General features: G+C 44.7%; 1 protein-coding gene across 2 annotated transcripts in view; it reads right to left on the reverse strand.

Annotated features, from left to right (window-relative positions):
• The window catches only part of CTBP2 (C-terminal binding protein 2), a gene marked incomplete at its 5' end in the record, with an annotated part of 61,824 nt that overhangs the window by 26,409 nt on the left and 9,557 nt on the right, over nt 1–25,858 (reverse strand). The window contains one exon of one of the 2 annotated variants that reach the window (XM_082002341.1): nt 17,334–19,697. The exons of the other annotated variant lie outside the window; for it this stretch is intronic. Within the exon in view, the coding sequence (XP_081858467.1) occupies nt 17,334–19,029 (1,696 nt within the window). Of the gene's footprint in view, nt 1–17,333; nt 19,698–25,858 lie in introns of those variants that run through there. 2 annotated transcript variants of the gene reach the window in all.

Here is a 25,858-nt window from a genome sequence, read left to right on the forward strand (position 1 = left end):
CTGGAATAAAGCAGTCCTGCAAGGATCTGCATTTTCTCTTTGTTTTTTGTGAGCTGACATTTTGGTCAATAATCTTAGTATTTAAGGTGTCTTATTTTCTTGTGCATGCAAAGGATAGCTGCAGTGCAACTCCCGCGGCTGCTGGGAGGCATTGCCTACAGATGTCCTCAGTGCATTAAGTGGCAAACAAAATCCAAAGCTGTAGAGAAACTGGCTGCTCTTGAAACCATGTTAAACTATAATGGGCTGAAAATGTCTTCATTTTTATGTCTCTTCACTATCACAAAGAAGAATGTCAATGCTTATGTAGGTAAGCACAGGCTATGGGTTTATCTAATAATGTATACCGAAGACAGTGAAAAATACTTCAGATTTGCCTACAGTTTTAAAACTGGTAAATCACACTGAACAATACCACTGCAGTAAACTGTTTTCCTCTTAACGGTTTTCTATATTTTATTGGTTCAGTAAAACCCATCACCTATCAACCTAAAAGCTGTAGTTTTATACCCTGTGGTTATTCTCAATTAACTGATTTTTTTAATTTTAAAATTATGCCACAAACACATTGGAAGAGCGAGGTACAGCAAAATGAACTAATCGGATTTCATTTCTTTCTCAGGGAGGAGGTAGGGGAGTGGGGAGAAAGGGAAAGTCCTCCACTGAAGGTTCAGAAAGTTGACAAAGTTTCCTGCCTTGCAGTAGAAAGCACTTGGCAAAGATGCATGCTGATGCATCATACTCCTGCCTACAAATTTGTACACTTGATTACATCATACCGATTACAAATCATATCAAATGAAGTGAGTGGGCTGAGAAAACTCCCTGGGATCATGAAAAAGAAGGCTCCTGCTGCAACAATGATCTTATGTAGTGCTTGTGTCCTAGGGGATTCCCAAAGCCCCTTGCACATTAACTGCCACTGACATGAAGCCACCCCACTGGCCCCACTGGCTGTAATCAAGGGTCACAGACTACATGTCAAAGAGGTGAAGTAAGACATGGTACTCATCAAGAAACCCAGCTAGATGAGCATTTTACAATCATCTCACACACAAATACGTCTGTGTTTTCATGGTTCATTCCACAAATACCCAAGAGGTAAACTGTACAGTACTCAGTGTAATCTATTCTTCTAATTAATACCTTTGATAGTACAAGGAAAAATCCAATATTATGGAAAAATCTGTAACACATGGCCAACTGACTTTCTTAGGAGTACTTAAGAATACAGAGGTAGAGGTGGCTTCATAGTTACCCCAAAAACCCCTTTCCATTTACTGGCATTACTTTCAGCAAGAGTTTTCCCACACCTCTCCCTGGTTCTCAGCCCAACAAATGGGTCACCTTCCTTGACCTGTTGTCCTCTCTCTGGAAGCAGACAAATTCTGTGCCCATTTGTTTCCCTGATACCCTCTTCCATCAGAAGGAAAAAGGTGATTCTTCTGCACACACTTATTAGAGGCTGCTCTTGACAGAAGGATCACCTAAAAGATACACAGATCTCATCACAGGGTCTGGAAATGATTTGGTGAGTTTTCTAAAACAAGCTGTTTTGTTGCTCCTCAGAAGAAGCAGACCTTGAGAGAGACGAGTTGAAGCAGATCCCCCTCAATATCTTGTTCAAGGTTTAGCCAACTGACATTGATGGGTTTCAAGTTGGGTTTTTTTTTTGCTTTGTAGGTAATGCAAAGGTCACAATTCTTGAAGTACTTTTCTTCAAGTTCTCACTGAATGAGCATGATGGATCTTTTGTACCAGACGCAGCCATGCTGCTGTGCTCTCTGGCATTGGAGAGGATGTTGCACAGACATCCACGACAGAAACACATCCCACCCTCTTCTGCTTCCTTACTCCAGACTGAACCGGTGAACCACATTTGCTGCCAGCATTAGGTACAGAGTGCACACCAGGACTCCAGCATATGCCTGGATTCAAGCATTCAGCTGACTTGAGACTGCTTTTCTGTTTCTGCCCCTATCAGGCACATAAACAAAAAATCAGTTGCTACTTCCTTGTGATTCACACAAGGAGTGCCTGGAGTCAATGGGTTCAGTGTGGGGATCATTCAAACCAGCTGTGGCCAGTGAAAAGAATCCACTCCTCATTCCTGTGACCAGGCTTGCTAGAAAGTAGGGAGCAAATGTTCCACCCAAAATAGTTTTGGTCTGAGCACAAGAGAAGCTATTGGCAACAACAATGCTGGAAGAAAGATTGTCTTAGCATCAGGCTCAGATGCCTTGCAAATGTATTTTGTATCCTCTACCCCAAATCATATTTCTTTCTGCCTGTAACAGACTGCATGATTTAACTGGCTCTGGCAGATTGCTGAGTATCTTTATTTTGGCTAGTAGAGCGCTCCCTTCCATATGGGACCTATCGAGGATGGAAAGCAGATCTACTGGGATGGAGAGCCCAACCCCAGATGAGCACCAGGCCACCGTGGCCCTACAGTGAAGCCAAATCATGCTGGAGTCCTGGGCAAAGGGTGCAAATCGGGCAGCTCCTTGGCTGTAAACAGCCACAGAGACCAGGTGCGAATGGCTAGGTCTTTGCAGTTTATTTTTAACCTACAATGAATTTGAAAAGCAGAAGGTGCTGCTCTTGCAAAGGACACAACCGTAGAGTAGCAGAAACTAAGAGTTCCCACTGGGTGAACGACCAGGCCTGATCTGAGTGTCTCCTCTGGGTTGACTGGCAAGAGCAATTAATCCTGACGTGGTGCATATGTTCCGAATTTTGTGTACTTCAGAAACGAAATGAGAAAAAAAGTTATTGTGCTTCGCTGTGAAGTATGAAAAGCACTGAACTGTGGTGCATTAACATGGCATTGTCTTCAGGACTCTCGCCCAACTCAAGGCTGACAGGAGGAGCTGGCACACAGACATTAAGAAGTGCACATATTCTTTCCTCGCACACCCAGGTACTCTTGCATGGCACAATAACGCATGCGAATATGTCTCCATCCTCTTCATACAGTTATCAGTGCAGCATAAAGTAAGGACAATGCCCATTAACAAAAGATACAAGACAGGATAACAACTAAGATAAAAAAAGATTTGCATTTCTTGATGTCACAATATAAAGGAAATTATAAACCCTTGCGAGCCGAGTTTCTAATTTGGTCTTAATCTCACTGAGCGTAGCTGCGCCAGCGTTGGCTGCCTCTCCGTCTCAGTCCCGGTCTCCTTCCCGTTGGTCAGGAGAAGCGTCTTCCCAAATCACAACAGCTGGCTGGAGCAACCCTCCACCTCCTCTGTCTTGCTACAACTTTCCCTTAGAGCATGATGACTTTTAAATCCTTTCAGGCTCAAAGCCCAGTAAGCAGTAAAGTCCGGCACAAAGTGGTATTTATTTCTCATAACTATTTTTTTTCATATAAGAATCCAATAGAAAAATAACTTCAACAGTATTTGTCATAGCCAGGGGTGGATTTGAAGCTCTGCTGAACTGAATGTGCTGCACACGGTGGTGCTCGGTGCAGCATGCCTGCTTCTTAACAGAGTTAAAGGAAGAGCCTTCCCTAAGCCAAAGCTCCTATCTTCCTTCAGCTGTAGTAAGGAGTGACTTAAAATCTTTTGGGGAGCTGGAAACTTTGGTATGGACAAAGAACTCAAATGAACAGCCATAATGGCTGCAGAATGGTTTCCTTAATTAGAAAGTTGGCTGCATTCATATGGAGGAGGAGAACAATACTACAGACAGCCAAGGCAAAGAGCAAGTAAAAACCGTAGCACATGCAGCTCTGGAGGAAATAGAAACTGTCTCTATCAGCCCCCCAGATCCTCCAAAACCACTTGTAGTTATTAGGCTGAAAATCAAGCATGGTCCTGCTGCTGAATCAGAGCAGTACAAGCTTGTAAATATGACTTGGCTTTAATTAATACATTTTGACAAGGCTCAAAACACTCCCCAGGCGATTTAAGACACTGTAAAAAATCAAGGGACTGACAGTTTTTGACCTCAAGATGTCAAATACAGAACTGCTGTCTAGTTTTGATGAGCTGTCACTCTATCCCCCAAACATCCCTACTGCAGCTAAGCATTTCACGTCATGGGCTGCAACCACACAACGTGGTCCACGATACAACTGGCATGTTCTCAGAACATCAGTCAACCCAGCTTCAACACCATCTGAGAATCCCTGTTGACAGAGTGGTGGTGGTGGTCTTCTCAGCCCTCTGCCCTGCTTTGGCGCTCGGCGGTGGGCAGTGGGAAAGTACAGAGACATCCAGTGCTGTGCAACCAACTGTAAGGAAGTCAGAGAAACCCACACCTCACAGCTTGCTTGCTGGCTAGGTTTGCCCGGCTGTCCTTGTGGGAGACCCAGTGTGCTGCTGCAGGAGAACTTAGCAAGCCTCATAGCAAATGGAAAACACTAACCAGGAAGGCTGTGTGCTTTTTTTAAACAGCAGACCAGATCCCATCCTGAAAGCACAATAAACTCTCTAAGAAGAGACATTTCAGACTCTGCACATCTCTCAAGCCAGCACAGGGTACCTCCTGACAGAGAGACAAGTAACTGTGCAGAAAAGTGGAGAAAACTACAGGTAGAGAAACTGCAGCTTTCCCCTGTGCAGGTTGCATGCAGATCTGTCAATCCAACCAGCACCTGACACCTGTGACCAGAAAGAAGCTGATACCTGTCACACTGAGACAATCGAGCATCCTTCTATGGAAATTCAAATGGCCAGTATGAAAACAGTGCTCTCGGGGAAGAGGCAGCTGTGCCGTGCATCTAGGGAGACTGGGAAGGTAGAAGGAGAAAACACTTCTTGGCTGCAGCAGAAAACCAGCATACTGATGCCTCTCCTAAGCACAAGACTCTGGCCAAGGAGAAACATGGGTCATCAACTGTTTCCAGGGGTGCACTTGAGATGCTCTTACTGTAATTGAACATGTAGCTGTGGCCTCCCAGGGCTGTGCATGATCCTCGCCATGGCAGGCTGCCACCCTGTGTGACTGAGCACGCAATGTTTGTGTTTTTCTGCTTCAAACCAGCCACCAGGATGACATGAAACATGGGCGTCTGACATGAAGGAGGCTGAGGAGCATGGCTGTGATCTGCAGACAGGTGACTGGAGAGCAATGGTGGCAGGAAGGCTGAGTTTTTGGAGCGTGGCTCCAAAAAGAGTATCTCGGAGGACACCCTCGTGATCCTCTTCCATACAGGAGATGAAAAAGAAATCATCCCAAACTGGACAGGGAGCAGTGCAGCTCTTTGGAGGGTCTCTGCCCTGAACAACTCGGCAGCAGGAATATGGCCATCACCTCAGGAGAACGGCAAAATTACCTTACATCTGACACCCAGGAACTCCACGTAGCTTTGATACAAAGCAGTGAAGAACTGCAGGTTATACACTCTGTTTACAAGAAAATTAATCTTAAATGACATTGAGTGAAATCTTGTATCTGGGAATCAATTTGAAAAAAACCCACAATTTAAACTTGCTATTTTGCCAAATTCTGATTGAAATTCATTGCTTGGACCCCAAATGCTCACGACCCACTTACTAAACACGGCACTGCTGTATTTGGATGGACTCGAGTCAGAGTATTTCTAACACCATGAAGGGTAGAAGCTAGATGCAAACAGGGAACAAAGCATGTAACTATGCCAACTTTAGAGGAGAAGCATACAAAAAATCCCAAACAAAAACATTTTGTGAATGTTACCAGCAGTGCTGTTCCCAAGCATGGAACACTCTCCTAGAAACTGGCTACCTTTAGGGCACCGTCCATTCTGCTGCAGTATTTTGGTTGGCTTACTGTTGCTGATTCCGGTATTTTCCCCTTTCTTCTCCTCTCCTACTTTCTTCCGTCCCCTCCCACTTCTCCAGATGTGTTTGCACTGAAGGAAAGCTGCTGCCTTTGACTCTGCGGGGCAGTTTCCAGCCTTGCGTACGCCCGGCGGTGCTCGCAGCCTGGCTGCTGGCTGGGCTCTCCGGCATTTCTTAGTACGTATCTCTTGTTCAGTACTGTGGTGCTTTGGCTACGTGCCTTATGAACAAATTAAACAAACAAACAGGTAAGAGGCCTATTAACTTGGCATGCCTAATAACTTCCCAGAGTGGGAGTAAAGGAAATTGGAGATTCCCCAAGAAACTGTCCCAGTATGCAGAGTACGGCCAGATTCTCCCCATTACAGGGGGCATCACAGAGTGCAATCATGTACTCTTAGCACCTGGTGCAGGGAATCCACGACCATAAAACCACCAAAAGCAAGACAGGAATTGCATTGCACACTGCTTATCTTCTCAAGTCCAGCTGCTGCTCTGGAGCCTGAGGGCTCTGTGAGAAGTGCGAGAGGTTTTTTAGAAGGAGTTAAAGCAAACTCTGCCTTACTGGCATCTGACGCCTCTTCCTTCCTGGAGCAAAAGCGTCTCACTGTCCCCCTGGGAGAATAGTGGAGCATCTCCTTTGGCTCTCACTAAGTGCTCTGCAGCTTCCCGTACCGTAAACCGGTTGCATAACACAAATCTGCGCTGTGCAACAACCTCTCAAGCACCGAGCCTTGTAGGAGCCAATGTTGTTTCTCCCAATCCTTCTGTGAGATCTGCTTTCCATATGTCTCTGCCGATGTGCTTGCCTTCTTCATGACTGCGAAAGACCAGTCGCCTTCTCCCGTTGATCCTACCCCTCTCCCTGCCTCAGCCTGCCTGCTGGCTGCACATGAGTGCACATGAATGGGTACCAAATGGTTGGGTTTGCTTTTCTCAGCACCACTCTTCCCTCTAATGCCACCACTACTAAGGACATAACAGTGGCTATGCATTGCCTCCAGCCTCTGCTCAAGCAGTCCCACTGCTGTACTGGGAACAGAAGCCACAGCAGGATGGGACTTCCCTTTGCATTTCCCAGGACAAAGCTCATCTACTACCATGAAACAACTACCAAGAGAGAAAAATTCCGTTTCAGAACTACTCACAAGTTACAAAAGTAATATTTACTACCAGCTTCCCAAACTCCCTCCTTTCCATGTGCCACCTTTAGAAGAACAAGACAGTCAAATGGATCTGCTCTGGATTTCTCTTACCTCTCACAGCTGCAAATCCTTTACAAAGTGCTTTTACTTAGAAAAGTAATAGCACTACTTTCCCTCTGACAACTATGTCTGTTTATACTCTGGAACTTTATAATATGGAGCCACGACCAAATTCATTATTGACATTTCTCTTTTTCTCCTCCTCAGCTGCTATGATTCCCATTGCTATTAGCTTTCACAAGTGGCCTGCTCTGGTTTATTGTAGCTCATAGTGTCACTAATCTTAAAATTATCCCAAAATACAGCTGAGACAGATATGCCAGTTCTGACACCTGCCATTTCTGAGGATTGTCTTCAAACCTCTCTGTACAACCGCCAGCTCTGCCCTTCCAGCTGCAACTCCCGCTCCTTCTCCAGGGAAGAGCCACTGGTCCCTGCCCACTGTTCATGCTGTTCAATGGAGCAGCCAAGTAACCTCCTTCCGTGCCTCCTGCTCTGCAGGTCTTGCAAATCCAGCTCTGCTCTGCTGCCATCACAGTGCATCCCATCTCCTGCTGCCGCAGCGTGCCCCATCCCCTCCCCTGGGGTCCTCTTCTCCAGGGCAGCCGGGGGGCTCAGCCTGCTCTGGGGCCTCCCATGACTCCCCCATGACTTCCCACCCGCTTCCAGCTAGAAATCCTTTCCCACTCCATTCTCAGAGATGCAAAAGCCTCTTCCTGCCCCTCCCCCCCCCGCCCCTCTTTTCTGCTTTAATCACGTCTAACTCTTAAGCACTTTTTCTGTTTCAGGAGACATGGATGCTCTTTCCGGCCACCTTCCAGCTCTCTGTACACTTTCAGATTTCCACACTAATGATCCAGACTTCAGATAGTCCAATCAAGTTTAAAGTCTCAGTTTTTGCTCTTGGCACAGCTACCACTCAACTTGTGCCTAGGGAAGCATGTATTGCAACCCAGACATTTATAATGGTCAAAAAGCCACAATAGTTTATCAATTATTTTGTACAGCACCTTCTCCGCAGCAGAGCACAGGGGATCTGTATCTATGAATAATTTTCATCTTCTGAGTTTTTTTTTTTTCTTGAGAGCATCACAGAGAGCCGGTTGGACTGGCTTATCTGTTCATTAATAGCAGCAGAGGCCAGCCTGACACATCACAGTTTTAGGCTAAGTAAGCCAAAAAATGTGGTAAGTTGCCTAATCAGAACACAAACAGGAATATTATGATTTCATGTAAAACTGAAATATCAGAAATTAAGAAAATACAAACATTCAACCATATGCACAACTAAAACTTTTAAATGGCAAGTGTCCAAACCAGAATGATAGCTCTTAACACACTGCCAGTACTGCATCTCAAAGGCAGGCTGACCATGCAAAAATGACTGAAAATGAAACATTCAACATCAGTACCAACTGGTACTGTATTTAAAAGCAATTTGTGCTTTAATAATTCAATATAATTTAATTTGCTAGTAATAAGAAAGGTGGATTTTTTTCCAAAGCATGACGTGGATGGATATCCTATCCCTGTAAAGTACACCCCAGTTTGTAGCAAGTGCTGGGTGTGGGGACACGCACACAAACACGCACACACAGACACAGAAAAGCCTCAGTGTTCTTCGGATCAGGCCCACAATCCACAGAAACCGAGATCAAGCAAGAAATCCTCTAACAGATTTAACATGCCACATATGAAACAGAGCAATATTACACATATTTATTTTCCCGTAAGTCCTCCATTAGAATTTTGTTTTGGAAATTTTCAATTGCAAACTTGCAAGTGTTCGGTGGAATTCCTTTTTATGTCGTGCTTCAGACTGTTAATAACAGCTGCAGTGCTAATGACCTAACTCCTGAACGTACCGAGGAAAACAGCACTTCATGAAATATTGATACACACTTGGAAATTTGACAATTATCTCCAGAGCTCCTTGGTAAAATCTGAAAGCACATAAATAGCAAACATTTCCTGCACTCATTAAAATCCTGAAAAACAGAGAAAGAAACCTACTCATTATCCATTTGACAAATATTACCTATTATTTTTAATAATGCACAGGCATTCAATGCATGAAATTTACAGCTTCTCTTGCTTAAAGAAACCATTGGTTTTGTAGATTTAATTTTAAGAAATGAAATAAAAGTAAGTTATGTGGAGCTGGTTGCTTTTGCAGGGGAGAGTCAAATCATTCTTCTATTGAAATCAATGGCAAAACTACCATTTTTAGATGGTACAACTTCACTCACTGCCCTATTTTGGAAGCTGCTTGTCCAGAAAGAAATTCTCCAAAAATTAGAAATATTAATTTAATTGGCGTTTCTCATGCAAGCTTGGGAAACAGAAAACTGGAGTAAAAAAGAGCTGATAAGCCAGGGAGTGGGGCTGCTAGTCCACATGATATAACTCTGTATCTTGCTTATCATAGGCCAGCAAGACAATATACAGGCTTGCCCTCCGGCCAGAGCACAGCACGGGAGATGCTACACTGCTGCTCAGGAACATGTGTTTTTAGGATGAACCGCAAATACAGAGAACACCTTCTTCTGCTGAATAAATACGAACCATCCAGGGCAAACTTTCCATGCAGAGCATAACAGGTTGCTCAGCATTGCATTAGTGCCATCATCGGTGTTATTATAGTAATTCTGCTTTGTGGACCTTTTTGTCCTGACTGCAGATGAAACAGAACCACAACTGCTGCAAATAAGAATGCAATGGATATTTAAGATTCTTAAGCCAAATATTGCAGTTGGTAAGATAACAACTTCCACTCTTACGCAGGTCCACTCAACATGAGCAAGAATTCAGACAGGGAAAGCTTGCGATCAATAGGAATTGCAACTGCTAGCCAGGTGGGACAACTAAAGCTACATTTCCGCTTTCCTGATTACTTCAGTGTCCCAACAAGATGGTCTAGATACTGATAAGCTCTCTGCTGTCCACACTGAATACCCTCTTTTATCTTTCATAACACATACTAATCAAGATTCCTTTCATCGACAAAGCAGAATACATGCACTTGCATGAACTACTGTACTTTTTGAATATTCATTTAAAACTTTATAATAAAGCATTCAGAGGAAGGCAGAGAACACAACAAATGACTGCATGTGACATTTCCAGTCCTGGGTTTTTTCACTCTGTTGGTTACAGTGAGAGACTCCAATAAGAGACTGGACCATTGTAAGAAAAGGCTGATAATTTATAGGGTCAGTAAAGGAGTATGTAGGAGGCAGCTTGAAACCACCCAGGGATTTGCAGTGTTAGAACAAGCGTCAGGAAATATGTTCAGGTTAAGAACACCAGGTTAAGAGGTCAAAGGGGCATCGTCAGGTTCTTGCATCCCACCACCCTACAACTCCCAGTGTGGCTCCTTGGCATGGAGGTAAGCCACCTGAAGATACTACCTTCACATCTGGAAAATACACGCCAAATGTTTCAAGGGGACCTCAGTTTTGGTCTTCCTTTTCCGACTTTTCTTCATGGAAAGTATATCCTAAATTATTACTTAGCGTTGTGTTTCCTGTCTAAGCAAGGTCCCTCCTGCTTATTCACTTGCCAAGTCAGTACAACAGCCTAGGAAATAATAAACCGCTTGATAACAAAAACAAGTCACTTCTGGCAAACAATGAAGACTCTGCAGAAGTACTGATCTGAATGGATAATGACTGATACACATTATATTTTTGAGAGTTTTTCTCCCCATTTTCATGTATGTGTGTATGTATCTGCATATACAAATAAGACATGAGAATGTTTTGGCTGTTCATATCAGTGTTTACCAAGGGTCTCCACCAGCTCCAACTGTTCAGGTAAGCCCTGCTGCCTTCCTTCTCACAGTGACAACCTGCTTATCTCTTGGATTACAGAGCTTAAACCACTCTCCTCCCAGGGACTATGACGCTTTTGGAAACTGCAAGAAGAGTGCTGTACTCTCACTCTTCTCCCAGACCCTCCCTGGCTGCCTCTGCTCCCACGTGCAAGACGTGGCGAGAGGCCATTTCCCTTGGCCACCCTATATTTAGTGGCTGAGATGCACCGCCAGGGCCTGGGGTGCTCCCAGGAGGGAATGCCACAGGAGGGAAGGGATCACAAGCCTCCACCGCTGACCCCACTGCTGTCAGCGACGGCACTGGCATGCTGCTCGTGCATGTGACAGCGGGGTCTGCAGACACTCCTTGCAAACAAAAGATGAAATTCATGCCTGGCAAATGAGGTTAGGTCAAGGTCTTCCAAACTACCTGAGACCTGGAGCCATCACACTGGGGAGCCGAACTGCAGCAGTCTTGCAGGGATGCTGTGTCACATGGAAAGGGGCACAGGGTAACCCTGCGCAGGCAGGGCTAGGGCCATGTTATGTCGTGCCATGGGACCAACATTTAAGGCAATTGTTGGCCTCACCACACTTTGCAGTGGGGAGAGGGCGGAGGAAGAAAGCCGGGCGCTAATCCGCTCCATCTGCTCCAGAGCAGCTAATTGGATTGCGAGTGCAGAAGGCAAGGCCCCCAGACAGGGTGCTGGCGGTCATGCCGGCCAGGCACAGGCACTCAGAAATCCTCTGATTTCGCTAAACAAAGCTGCTCTAGCGCAAAGGACGAGGGTCCCACCACACTGCTGAACCACATCTCTGGCCAAACTCTTCCTAAGGATGCATGCAATTGCACCAAGGCAGGGCATGGCTGCCCAGCACCTCTCTAATGGAGAGGTGGAACTAATATCGCCTAGGAAAAATAACATATGTGACATCCCCCCCCGGGTAACATTTCATCTTTAACAAAACACTAGAAGCCGCAGATAGAAGAGATTAAATATTAGCTTGCTTTACCAAAAGCCAGTAGAATGCTGTTAATGCCAGGTTTTATTTAGGTGTAAAAGTCAAAAGCTCGTATGCCAGTTGCTATATATAAACTTTACTAATATATGTCCTATGCCTGCATCACTTATTCTAAATCAGTGGCTTAATGATTTCGGTCTTCTGCTTTTTAACTATTCAGCTCAGCACCTGCTTCACTTTTAAAAATAACAGACAATTCAGTTGTGCAGCATTTTCATTAAACTGGTCTGTAGCATAATGCTATGAGAAAGACAAGGAGAAGAAATACAGAAAATGTTTATTACAATAATGATCAGAAACCTTTAAAATTTTTTCCCTCTGTGAACACTAAGTTTGTAGCTATGGAAACTACTTATGAGAAAGCTAAAAAAACATGTCAGCAAATATAGTCAGAGAATGATCTGGATATATGAAAGTCCTAACAATGATAGAGAACTACAGACACAGGGTAAAAGGAAAGTGTAAATTGAAGATGACAACACTTGTGCATCTGACAACATGTTTTCCTCCGACAGGCCAAATTAATTTTTATTGTCATGGCACTAAAGTCAATGAATTGCAACTGGAATGAGTTTGACATTTTATATTGCTTTTGATAAAACCATTACAAAAAGCATATTTCAACCTTTAAAAAAGTATTTTAAAAGTGTATTCTCTGCAATCAGTGAATTGTGTGTACATATTGGCCAAGATAGTCAATATTTTGTCAAGGTTGTTTTCAGCACATCCCTTGCATGCTCTGTTCTTCAGCCATTTACCCTACTAATGTGAGCAGTTCTGATGACTTCAATTTTAAGATCCACACAAAATACACATCTGCACACTCATCTGCCCAGCTGAGGTTGGTGAGTCCCTCTGAGTCTTTCAAACTCACTGGGAGTATTTCCAGCTAGTACCTTATCATTTTGCATATTAATGTCTTGCAAATGATGCTGTGACCATCAGGATGGCAAACACTTGTAAGACACCTCTGCTTATTTCAATCAAGTATATTTGTATGGAAGTTACAATTCCAGTTAAAATCATTAGTGTGTGTTTTTGCCAGTGAATGCAGTGCAGACTTACTTTACCTGGAGTAACACACTAGCTGGGAATGGCTCCAAGGACTTGCTATAGTCTGTCAGGTCAATGCACAAATTAAATCAGATTTATTCAGTACATGGAGCTTCCCTTGGTGCTGTTTCAGTGTGGATTGTTAAGTGAGCTGCCTTACATGTATACATTGTGATTACATGCTACAGCCTGTACAGAAAACATAGTGCAGAAAACCTGAAGTTGATTTCTGAACTGCCTTCTATATGGTATACTGGGCAAAGAATAAACCAACATCACCAAAGGCTCATGAAATTTATATTGTGTATGAAATATCACCGCTAAACTCTCTCTGCCTGCAGAAAGCTATGACAATTTCAATGTGGTACTTTTAAAAATGGGCAAATGTTGCTTTCTTAACCATCCTTGATGGGCTCTTTTAACCATCCTTGAGAGTCAAGGCTCTTGCTCCTGACTATACACGCTTCTCTTTGGGAGTTGTCCATACGAAGAGCTTCAGCCTGCAACTGTTGTGCAGTTAACACAATTTTTATCTGTCACAGGGTGGAAAATACCAGTAAAAAAAATCACAATCAAGTGTTAAACAGTATAAGCAGAGCTGAGCTAATTACAGTAAAAGGTATTTCCAGCTGGGCTCTAAGCTGATAAAAGAGCAGATGAGTCCCCTTCATGCTGGAGAGAACTTCTTGTCCAAAGAAGTCTGCTACCCTCAGCCTGGCTTTCACTGCTCAAGAAAAGGTCAGGCTTTTAACCAAGTCTTACAACCAAGTAATTTTGCTCCTCCTTCCTTATGATACCTACCCAACTTGTACAGGGCAGCCCTGGTCCTCATCCCTGTGGGAAGCATCTTTCTCTCTGTGATCATCTGCTTTCATATCTTCCTATGTAAACTAGAGCTTCAACAACCATCCAAGAGACATGTTTGCAATGAATCACCATTCCTCACTGGAGCTCCCAAAGTCCATTATCAGAATCAGAAATCTGGACTGACCTCTCATTTGGAAGAAGTCTAGGCTAGCTACAAAAATACAAGTCTTCTTATCAGCTAACTGCTTTAAGACTGAAAAATTGAATAAAAAAATACAAATTGGGTAATCTAATAAAAATAGTAGGAAACATAATAATTTGAAGATGCAACATGTTGGAGGTGGAGCTCCAGTAATCTCATCAGTGACCCTTAGAAATGGTTTGCACTTAACAGCTTTGCTGACCTATGCTATTTATTTCCCAGCATTACCACCCACTTCAGCACAAGGCTGCCTGCAAACCCGCTCTGGCAGCAGACCACCAGCCGACACGGTTTTGTCCCTCAGACTTTGCAGGGTTTATTTTTCCTGCCTGCCACTAAAATGACTTTGTGCGTTCGCTACCTGTGATGTTCGCTACCTGTGATACCAGCTCCGAGGACTTTTCTCCTTGGGCAAGCCACTCCTGACAGCTTCACACACAAGGTCGCGATGACACAGAGAGAGGCAGCTTTGCCAGAGCCGTGCTTGGGGAGTTCCCGGGACAAGAAGCCAGTTCAGCTCCAGAGATGTCGCTCTCTGCTCCTATGCCCCGCTTGCTCCACCGCCACATCAATGGGTTTAGCATGCTCATTCACTACCTTCTCTTCATAGAACTCTGCAATTCCCAGGAAGGGCCATTTATCTAACTTCCTCTTAATAATTATTTTATGAAATGCAAGGAAGTTCCAGCAATAAATCTGGTTGCCGATTTTCCCTTATCTAAGTATACCAAAGTGAGGGGCCCAGAAGCATGCGGTGCGTGCCTACATCCCTGCCCAGGACGCTATCTCCACCATCAGAAATACTGGGCAGGAGAAGACACCTTCCTCCAGCGAGCACTCTGCCCAAACTCCAAAGTAAACAGTAGCTGTGCAGAATCGGCATGGAGTGTCAAAGCTCAGCACAAAATCACAAATCGGGTATCTAGAAACAAGCCACTGTAGAAAGACTACAATAAATAGTCCAAAAAGACTTCAAAAATAACCAAAATTATTTCTTTTAAACCCCTACCCATATAACAAGCTTCAAAACATCACTGGACTATAACATACATTTCATAACCCTTTACTGACTGAGGAGACATTAACCTATACCCACAGAAAATATTTTCAGCCATGTAGAGACAGAGTTTAATAATGCATTTGCTTTCACCTTGCAACTCAAGTGTCCGCAGACAAAGCTACAGCCAGGAGAAGGCTTGTCACTCCTAAAAACGCACCCTGTCTCTTCCTGCTGCCAAATACAATTTTCCTGGATTTAGTCAAGTTTCTGTCATCCCCTCAATGTTTCAAAAACATCTTAACATATTTGTAATATTCGCTTATCACCTTGCGTGTAAGTGTGAACACTCCTTAGCAATAGTGTTCCTGAAAGAGTAATTCCTCAACACGACTCAAACACCTACAAACCGCCACGCCTTCCATTTTTAATCTGTATTCTTCCATTTGCCATGTGTCTTACCTTGGCTTCTACTTTTAAAATATAGTTTAACAGGAAGAAAACCTCTCAGGCTATTTGGAAAATAAAAAAGGGGAAATAAATAAAAATGAAGACAATTTTACAGGTCCCACTTCAGCTAAACCTTTCAGGGACTTCAATGAGAAGATAATCTTTCTGTGATTATGGCCAAACCCTCTCGTTGCTTAGCAACACATAATTAAGGAATATGTTTTCAGATCCGCTTTGCAAGCTGGCCATTATCAGATGAAATTACTGGAGCAACAAATGTCATCCTCATGCAAATGAGTTGGTCGTAGGCAAAAAAAAAAAAGAGGGTTGAGTAGCGAGAAAGAGCTCAGCAGCAGAGAAACACTGCTGGCTTCCTCTTATTGTACACTGGTAATCCTTTTAAAGTGAAGGGCTGATACCTAGATTTTTGGAGAATAGGGTTTGCAGTTTATATGTGAGACACACAGAAGGAGGGGTCCATTTTTCATAGCAGAGGACACTGCTCCCAGCGCATGTGCTCTGGCAGTCCCTCACCCCAGGGCTTTCACGGCATTGGTACCGATCGGCTCAATCCGACGTACCACAAAAAAATGAACATATTTGTGTTCCACATATTATGCCAGTTCATATTTTTTTCAGGCTTTGGGAAATTGTTTATTTAAAAATACTGCCTGGATGTACTACTTTCGCATCTGATCCATGTCAACACAGAACGTGTTGCCTAATATTTAAGTATTTTTAAGATATAAATGCATTACACCAGCTATATAAAGGACGCATAAGCGTGAAAGAAACAGCATCTACTTCCTAGCAGTGTAATTATGGTAAGCTAGGGAAAGGGGTGCGCCAAGCATCTGCATTTTGACAACTTTATCATTTCCACTCCCAAAACCATTCCTTATTTAGATTCCTGCAGAATGGCATCACCAGTTTGGCACCATCTCTATGCCTATAAATGGTGTCCTTTTAATAAAGCTTTGTGCATGTACGTTGGCACAGCACATTGTTCGAGACCTCTTTGCATGGAAGTTCAGCTGAACTGCACAGGGAGAAAATTCCCTGCTTGTAAAGTCACTACCTGGAAAGATATTTCAAGGGTTTTCTTTCCTCGTTTTTCAAACAAGTCAAGCCACAAATGAACGAATTTGCCAAATTTCCTTGTACTTAGCAGTGTGGTTTTGGGGGCTAGTTTCTGTCAGACTCTGTGTGTTATCATCAGTGTACATCTCTGAAGTGGAGTGGAGCCTGCTCAGCTTATCCAGCTTCATATCTGAGCAGCCAAGGGCCTGAGCACTTCTAGAAGGGGTAGGGAAGATGAGGAGCCACCATTCATTTTTATTGTTCTAGTGCTTAATGACAGGCTTTTAGTTTTAAGCACAAACCTATTACTTTAACAGCTATATCACTTCACTTACAGGCATCTCTAGAAGGAAATCAAGGGTTTTATTTTGTATGCCTGATAAAACAGCAAATTAATAATAAGAAGAAAAGACTTAGGTAATGGCCAAAGGTAAGTCGATTCTTGAATAACACCATTAGCTATCTGATGAATTTAGTCAAAACAATGCTAACCATTTGCTCGGAGGAACACATTTGTGCCTGATAACAGCAGTAAAAAGTCAATCTGCAGCAAACCCTGTAGTCCTAATTGCTCAGCCAGCACAGTATCTAATCTCCCGTTCTCTACAAACAACAGGAATGGCAAGATTAACCCTGGAAGCCTTATCTGAGATACCGCTCACTTTTAACTTGAGCTGGTTAAGCAAATAAAATATTTGGAATTTAACTATGGAGCAAGAACCAGTATCTTTAGCTCTGCATAGCTCTGCTACAGTGTAGCCCTGTGAAGAAATCCCATTCACCTCCTTTTCTAAATAGGAAAGCGTCTAATATTTAGGCATGAAACCCCAAAATATTTGGTTGTGTTTTTTGTGAGGGATAAAGTAAGCAACAACAAAGCAGTTCTAAACTACCGTATAGGCTAAGACCCTTCGGAAATTACTTGGTTCAGGTGATGCCATGGTGGAGACGATGACAGGGGGCCCCGTGCGTCTGCTGAGCTTCGGGTACGGGGAGAGCTGGGCAGGGAAAGCAGTTCCTGTGGGTGCCAGGCTGGCGTCCCCTGGTGCTCCTGGCCGGCGGAGGAGCTGTGGGCTGCCGTGCGGGCTGGGCGCTGGCGATGCTGCTGCGGTCCGCTCCCTCTTCATCAGCTCCATGGGGACAGTGTAGGTGGTAGGGTAGGCCGTTTTGGGGCTGGCATGAGGATTGGTTGTGGTCATGGGCATGCCGGCTGGAGCAGAGTAGGCAGAAGCTGGACGTGGGTGTGTGTTGCAAGGTAGGGGGGTGTTGTATCCAGAACTGGGGAGGAAGTGTGGCCCCTGAGGAGCCCCCGCGGTGGCAGGGTAGGTGGTGGTCTCCAGCAGGTGCTGGGTCGGGGCGCTGGACGGCCGGCGGTGCATCTCCCCTGCTCTTGGGGAGAGTGGCTGTAGCGGAGGCGGGGGCTGTGGGGTGGCTGGGCCATCTGCAGTGGGCCCTGAGCCAAGGGGTGCCCCGTAGTCGCCCGGCAGCTCGCTGCGGTGGCTGAAGCTGTTGGAGCGGGTCCTGGGGCGCAGCGCCCCGCTCCTCCGCTCCTGCCTCTGCAGCTGCATTTCTGCCTTGTAGTTGTGGGCGATGCGGGAGAGCACGCGGGCCTGTCCCAGGTTTGGAGCCACAGACTTGATGTCGTTCTCCTCCATCATGGCCAGCAGGTTTGGGGAATCGAAGCCCTGCTGCAGCAGGGCGGCAAAGGTGCTCTCTGAGACACCCTCCGCACGCAGCAGCGCCACGAACTCAGGGTCGAAGCTCCTCTTCCCCTCCGTGCTGGGGAAGGCGGGGGGCACCGGCGGGTGGGAAGGGGTCACCACCGCCGCCTCGTAGCTGTCGTAGGGGCCTTTGGCGCCAGCGCTCTCTCGGCCTGGCCCGTAGCCGCTGCCGGCGCTGCTGGTGGGGTCCACCACCAGGCAGGTGGGGACGGCCTGCCTGCCACCTGCCGGCTCGGGGGGCCGCTCCGCCCCGTCGCTGTAGGTCTGCCTGCCGGGGAAAGCAGGCGGCTCTGCCGCGTACCGCGGGCCCGGGGGCTCCGTGCCATACCGTGCTGGGGAGACATCTCTGCTGCGCATCCTCTGCCCATCCAGGGCCAGCTTGGGGTCTCTGTAGAGGCGGGCAGCCTCCGGCGGGGCGGGTGGGCGCCCCGGGGCCTGGTCCCAGGACAGCCGGCTGCCGGGCGCCCCGTAGCTCGCCAGCGGCCTGCTCACCACGTGGTCGCGGTAGCAGCGGGGGTCCTTAGGTGACCTAGCCGACAGGGACGGGTCGCTGTAGTAATCCTGGGGTGGCAGGGAGCCCCGGCCTGCCATGGCCGCCTGCCGGTCGCAGTAGGTGAAGTCGGGGACGGAGCCTTTCCTCAGGGGCCCCGGGGCGAAGGCAGCATCCTGGTATGGGTACGCCTCTTGCTTCAGCTCTGCGCCGCCCTGCAAGATGATATCGTTCACTCGCGGCGGCTCATACCAGCCGCCCTCGCTGCCATAGGTCAGGGAGCTCCTCCGGCCTGGCAGCCTTTGGTACTCAAAGGCGTTCTCGCTCTCCCAGTTGCCTTCGTACCAGCCAGCAGCGTCCCAGCTCTGTGAGCGGCCGATGTTGGGGTGCTTGCTGGGGATGGGCATCGCCACGAGGCCGCTTGCTCCTGCTGAAATGGAGAAGAGGAGGCACCTTCCTTCTCAGCGCTGCTCCGGCGTGCATCAAAACCAGACTGTGCTCCACCTGAGCCCTCTCGGGACTTCAGAAACCACCGACAGGTGGTTTTGCCTTTCAAAGTGTCGCCTGAATTATTAATTCTTTGAAACCTTAGTAGGCAAAGCATGCAGCGGCCATTGCTGCCCGCTCTCACTCCGGGTCGGCGGAGGGAGAGGCCCTTTCCGTGCAGTGCAGCCGCAGAAGAGGGCGGCCGCGCTCAGCCCAGCTGCTTTATCCTCTGCCGCTGGGGACAGCGTGCACATGGACAACTGGCCGAGCAGTGCGTGGGGATTAGGAGCTAAATAAAACCGCTAAAGCCCTCTCTCCATGTGACATCATTTTAGCCCGATGAAATCTCCTGTGCCGACCCAGCCAGCAACCTCAATGCAATTTCTCCCCGGGGAATGATTTTTTTTTTGTATGCTGTTTTTTTAATACACATTTCATCCATTTCAGTTGTCTCCTTCCTCATCAGCTCAGGGGTCCCGTCCACACCAGCACGCACCAGGAATCGGCAGCGAGATAACAGAACATGCACGCATCCACTCGTCCACGCGCATGTAAAAATAAAAAAGAAAGCTTCAGTGTCAGCTCAATCTTAATCCACCCTGATGAAATGCTAATCCACTGCACACAGCTAAGGACAAATTAAACGGGTGCAAGCAGGCAGGCCTAAAAAAAGGCCAATCCAAGATACTCAAGACTACAAGAGTGATTAGAAATTAGTTAGGTATCTGTTTAACACTTTATGAATATTGTAATTTGCTTTGGAAATGTCTTTTTTTGTTGTAGTTTCAAATTAGCTGTACTAACTAGGCTCCAAAAGGATTCTTTACATTATTATCATAATACGCAAATCCTTTCATCATCCCAGGACAGAAAATTGTGGAGGTGTAATCTGGAATGTATAATTTTAAGACCCTAGCAGAGGTCATGGAAAAAGAGGGAAGGATCAAAGGATCTAAAGCCTGGTCTTACAAAGCAAAAAGGAATAGTAGACTTTTGCTTATTATCTCCGGCTGCCTTTGGAAAAACTACATGTTTATGAGACGGGAAAACACTCAGAAACATCAGACAAAACTCAATTTGTATCTAGCGGTATTTCAATACTCATACGGATTAAGTTTTTTTTACACTTAGAGTAGGCAAAAGGATTTAGAAGGAATCACACCACAGAAAATTGTTATTTGAGAATGTACTAAAAATTTCCATATATAGTCACCGTTTTCAGAGAAGATATTAAAATGACTCCCCAAAACACATATCCAAATTATCACATGCTACTCGTGCTCAAATACTCCTTTTCAAAGAAGAATAGGTCAACCGTTACTTATTTTTCTAACCACTGCAAGTGAAGCAACATTTTCCTTTTTTAAATTAAAAAAATTCAGAAGGAAATGATTTTGTCTTTCTCTGCTGCTATCACAGATTTTTTCACCTCCAACATGCCCCTTCTGGGACAGACCCAGTCAGTGGAGTAACAGTCACCTTCCCTGGTCTGTTTGCAAAACAGCTTGCCCATTTTTCCTGGCTAATCCACAATAAATGTTTAGTGCACTAGCCATCACGTGATACACTACTGTGCTATTATGACAGCTAAATCACTAATACAGTCGAATGCTTGTACTTGCCTATCATACTAATACCTCTGGGCTATATTTCTGACCCAAATACTGACAGGATCTTTGAGTAATCCCTAAATTTCTTTATTGCAGTAAATATTATAAATCCTCTTCAAACAGCCTCTCCTCCAATTTCATCCCCAAGAACCATAGTCTTTAAAATTATGTTGGATATTACACAGACATGCAAAACATGGGCCCCAAAAGATTATTTATGCAATTCTCAGAGAATATCTGATTGGCATCATATTGAATTAACTAACAAACTTAAGGCACATTGGAAAATGTCTTCTTTTGTGAGAGTCAAAATGGGAAGACACATTTGTGGCTTATAAATAAAGCAGAGAACATTTTAACAAACAAAAACATTTTATTACAACAACATTTTGCTAAAGAATAAAATGTATTCCCAACTGGATACAGTGAGATCTGTGCCATTTGTTTGTTCTGAAGCAGCAGAAGAAAGCTACCAAAAATGTATACGAAAAAATAATAAAATCCTGGTCTACAGATCAAGGGCATCTTCCACCATTGTCTTCAAAGAATCACTAATGAACCTAGCCACCACGTTAAGCCCTGGTTGACAATGGAAAAAAACATGCCATAGAGAAATTAAATTTCAAAAATGCTGATCTTGAACAACGGCAAGGGAAGTCAGAAGGGAGCTTTGAGCATTTACTATCTCTGAAAAAAACAAAAGCTTTAATAAGCCCTTGGGTCATTTGACAGACACACAAAAGAGACCTCGCCCAAACCAACAGATGTGTAACTGGTGGCTGTGCTCTGCCCAGCTCCAGCACACACATGGGCAACAGCAGAACCAGAAGACCCATCTCCAAACTCCCTTCAGCCCAACTGCAGGAGCAGCCGCACACCTGGGCTCCGAAAACCACCCCTGTGCCATTGCGCCAGCCTGCCCTTTCATGGGCACAAGCTTCCAGCCCTCGGGCAGAAGGACATGCTCTTCTCACACCCACTTTGCAGGAGCCAGGAAACTTTAACTTCAGACCTGCCTCTGGGAACACTCATGCATACGGATGATTTATCCCATAAGCACTGACCTCAGTGGAACAAATTAACTATTCCTGTGCTCCAAGCTAAGCAGAGGTAAACACCTGCAGGACCAGGGGCTGTAGGACTTGTACTTTTCCCTGCAGTCATGGGGCAGATGTTCTCTTTGGAGGGCTCTGCTGGCCCCTTTTCCTGTGGACCAAGAGCTGCCGCCGGTCCTGCAGCTGGCAGAGGTGTGCCCAGGAGTCGTGGAGCTGGGCAGCCTCCCATGCCACCACAGCAGCAAAGGAAATGTTATACTCCCAGAGAACCACAAAATGAGTAAGAAATGATCAGAATGAAATATTTATGGATGGGCAGTAAGGGTCTTTTATTTTTCTTTTTTTGTCACTCTTAAAAGCAGCGCCTATGCAAATTCCCCTAACTCTGAAGCTATTTCTGAATTCAGACCCAGGCAGCAACGGCCAAGAGAGGACATGGAGGCACCGGGGCACAACCCAACAAACTGATCTCATCTGTGCCTCTTGGGAGTGGAGGAGGCACCGGCACCCACATTCCCAACATGAGGGGGGATGAAGGACTGTGGGACAGGTGGAAAATTTATCCTCCCTTTATCTTTTAATTCTAGAGGTATTTGGGGAAAAAACACACACACAAAAGCAAAAAAAAAAAAAAAAGCTGATCAAGAGATTAAATGCTTTGGTATTTCAGATCACGTGAAAAATGCACAGTTTTGACTTAATACCCTCAGTTTCAGCTGAGTGTTGATCTAATACACAGTAAATTGTGCTATGATACAACAGCTACAGAAGTCTGTTCTGAAAAAAAGGTAACAACAGAGTAGAAGAAAGGTGGGCCCATCGTTTGAACACCACTTTCAAAAATGGTGATGGCATAAAGTCTGGTTCTGGAAACAACTTGCAGTGGATATGAGACAAGTATCTTACACTTATCTACAGCTAGAAAGTGCCATTTTCCTCCCATGAGGAGAGTCTGTTTTACATGTAAAACCTATGATAAGAAGTCAAGATGCTAAATCTGCAACACAACTGTGTAAACAACATTTTTTGGTGTCTGTAGCACTGACTCAGGCGAGGTTGTGTGAAATTTAATTCACATTGATTTAAAGCATTTCATTATAAATTTTTGAAAGCAAGTTGCTGGAAAAATTACTGTATAACAAAATAGTGCAGACTGGTTTTAGTTTTGCGTTTTATTATTTTAAAATACTTTTCAACTACAAGTTTAAATCCTGTTTCTATTGGAAAAAATGAATTTTAATGTAGCAAAATGTTGATGTTTTCTCCCAAATTATTTCCTTCTGGGAGACAGCGGAACTGAAACAATGTAGTGAATATGCCAAATGTAATTTCTGGCAAAAACTGTTAGGTACATCGGTATTGGAAAGGCTATTTCTCTTTTAAAGGCAAAGGAATCCTACCCCCCATAGTGAAAAATCCTTTAGAGAACAAATACAACTCATACTAATGGAGAGGGAAGGTATCAGGACACCCAGCCTTCATACTTTGCTTTGCCACTGTCAGTGAGTAAATTGCTTAATTCCTTACTCGCAGATTCGCCTTCCATCAAGAAGGATATAATAATACACACCTATCACATTCAGATGGTGTCAAGATTAATCAGTGTTTGTCATATGTTTTCAGGTGACAAGGTACAAAGCTACTGGAAGGATAAATGCTTCTGCCCTCGCTGCCTGGGCTTTCAAGAACTGTGCGTGATTGTGCCTAATGACCCCCAAAGCTCGGGAAGCCTTTTCTGAACGTCGTCCTCCTACGTCCAGCTAGCGGGATGCCGGGGAAGCAGAAATGAGCTGGTGCTAAACTATACTGTGGTGTACCATGGATGCTATGGAGAGGAAGAGGAATAGCATGCACTGTCAATAATGCACACAAACACATGTGTGTATGCACAAATTAAAAAAAAAAAAAGTGGGAGAAGAAAAGCAGGAAGAAAATGTTCCAAATCCTTGAAAATTACTGCATTTGCTAAAATTTGGCTCTGCAAAAATCTCTCACAGTGGCAATAAGCACTGTGCCTAGATGGACTTTCTAACAGTCTCCTGAAATTAGAGGAGTACAAAGAGAAAATTAGCAGGATTGTGTCGGAATGATATTCAATAATCAAAGGAACAGAACAGCATCTGAAAGCACTCAGCACTTGAAGCCATGCCACATGCTTTTACCAATTTCCAAACCAAAAGCATAGATGCTTTGTAACTTCAGCAAAACACTCTCAAATACCAACTTGGTGCATTACAACAAAACACTCTTAAAATCAGCCGATTATTAAACAATCATTGCCTCATGTAACTCTGTATTTTGATGACTGTAAAGCAAAAAACAAAAGCTTACATCCATTTGTAAATCAACCCCCCTGGCGCTGGGATAGAAATATGCCGTAACTGTTGGCTCACATGCATTACAAGTTACAGGAATGCACTAGCACAGGCTGCCTCTAAGCGTTAACGCACAAACTGGAATCTGTTACTGGGTTCAACTGCCATTCCCACTGGCTACATACAAATGGGCCCATGCATATGGAAAACAAGAGGTCAATATCGTACCTAAATAAATGTGGAGGCACAGCAAAGGAGCCTGCCTCCCAAGCCAAATAAAGCAGACGTTTACTCTCAAAACTGATAACGCACTATCGCAGTGCCATTCTGAGTAATTTCCCAAGAATCCCCCAAAAGCCCACACGTCAATGCGACAGGAGAGGATGCAAAGCCTCTTCCACTCACACCAGCTGGCGTCATGCTAAGAAGGCAGACGGAGGCATTTCACATAATGAAACTACAGTGACCTTTTATTTGATCACTGTGGGCCTGACCGTTTGCTTCTCTGCTGCTTCACTGTGCCTATCTCTGCTCGGAAGGCGTTTGGTGAAGGAAGCAGGCTCCTTCCCACCCTCCCGGCCAACCAGCGCCACATCTCAAATCATTGCCACATGCCAACAACTCTCTGGCTGGGGGCACTTCACCCATCTTTCACTGAAGGGTATCCTACCTCCATTTACCTTGTGCTTATTGCAGAATAAGGGTATGCACAGAAGCACCCAGATGAGCACGTGGTAACTTGTCACCTCGTGTTATCCCGCTCTCCTGGCAAAGCCCTGTTGATTTGCCATCCGGGATGAAAATCAAATGGCAGGTAAAAAATGCAAGAAGCTAGCAAGCATCTAAAATACACTTGCAGTTAAAAACAAGAAGCCCAGCTGTTAAAACACACTTTGAGCCATTGGAATGAGCCCTACAAACTCTTGAAACTTCAATCAGAAACAATTTTGCCTTTAAGTATGGGGAGACTCCACTAAGAGTTAGCAGAAACAGCATTGTCACATTCCTGCATCAACAAAGGGATAATAAAAATATCAGACGTATCCCTACACCACAGAACTAAACACTTTGAAGGACTAAAAACCAAAAATCAATCTGGATGCTGAACAGCAGTCTAAAATACAGTAGACAAGGTTCATGGGGCACATCCCTCAACTATTTGCAAAGATCTAATCTATGAATGCTCTTAAAAATAATCCTCTAGAAATCACATCAAGCACCTTGTCTCCAAAACTGGGTATTAGACTTTGAGGTCAAATCTCATCATTTTTAATAAGAATTCAGGATCAAGATTTAAATAGCATGTGTAATGAAAAGCATGGGAATTATATCTGTCCCAGAAAGCAGTAGAGAAATCCATTGTTAAATGAATATATATTGTAATTGTGAACTCTGCCATGCATGTCTGGGTTTTGCATAAAAAAATAATTAATTACTAGATTGTAACACGGTCCTGAGGAGATAAACAGGCTGGGGTTCAGGGTGTCTCTCTGCCTTACTTCCCCTGATGATACCAAGAGTTTGAAACATGTACTTCCTTTGCAGACCCAACGCAGATGAAAACCAAAACCAAAACAACACAGGAGAAAATACTATTTTAGCTAAATTTTTTTTATATAGTGCTTTTTAAAAAGATTGATCTATTTTCTTATTGTATTGCAATAATCAAATCAAAGTATCAAATGTGGAGGGACCACATCTGCAGGTGTGTCTTACTGTGGTCCCTCACCATCCGTGGGGACAGTTATGGGGGACGGCTGCTCTCCAATG

The sequence above is a fragment of the Phaethon aethereus genome, assembly GCF_964289735.1.
Source record: "Phaethon aethereus genome assembly, chromosome: 7".
Taxonomy (NCBI): Eukaryota; Metazoa; Chordata; class Aves; order Phaethontiformes; family Phaethontidae; genus Phaethon; species Phaethon aethereus.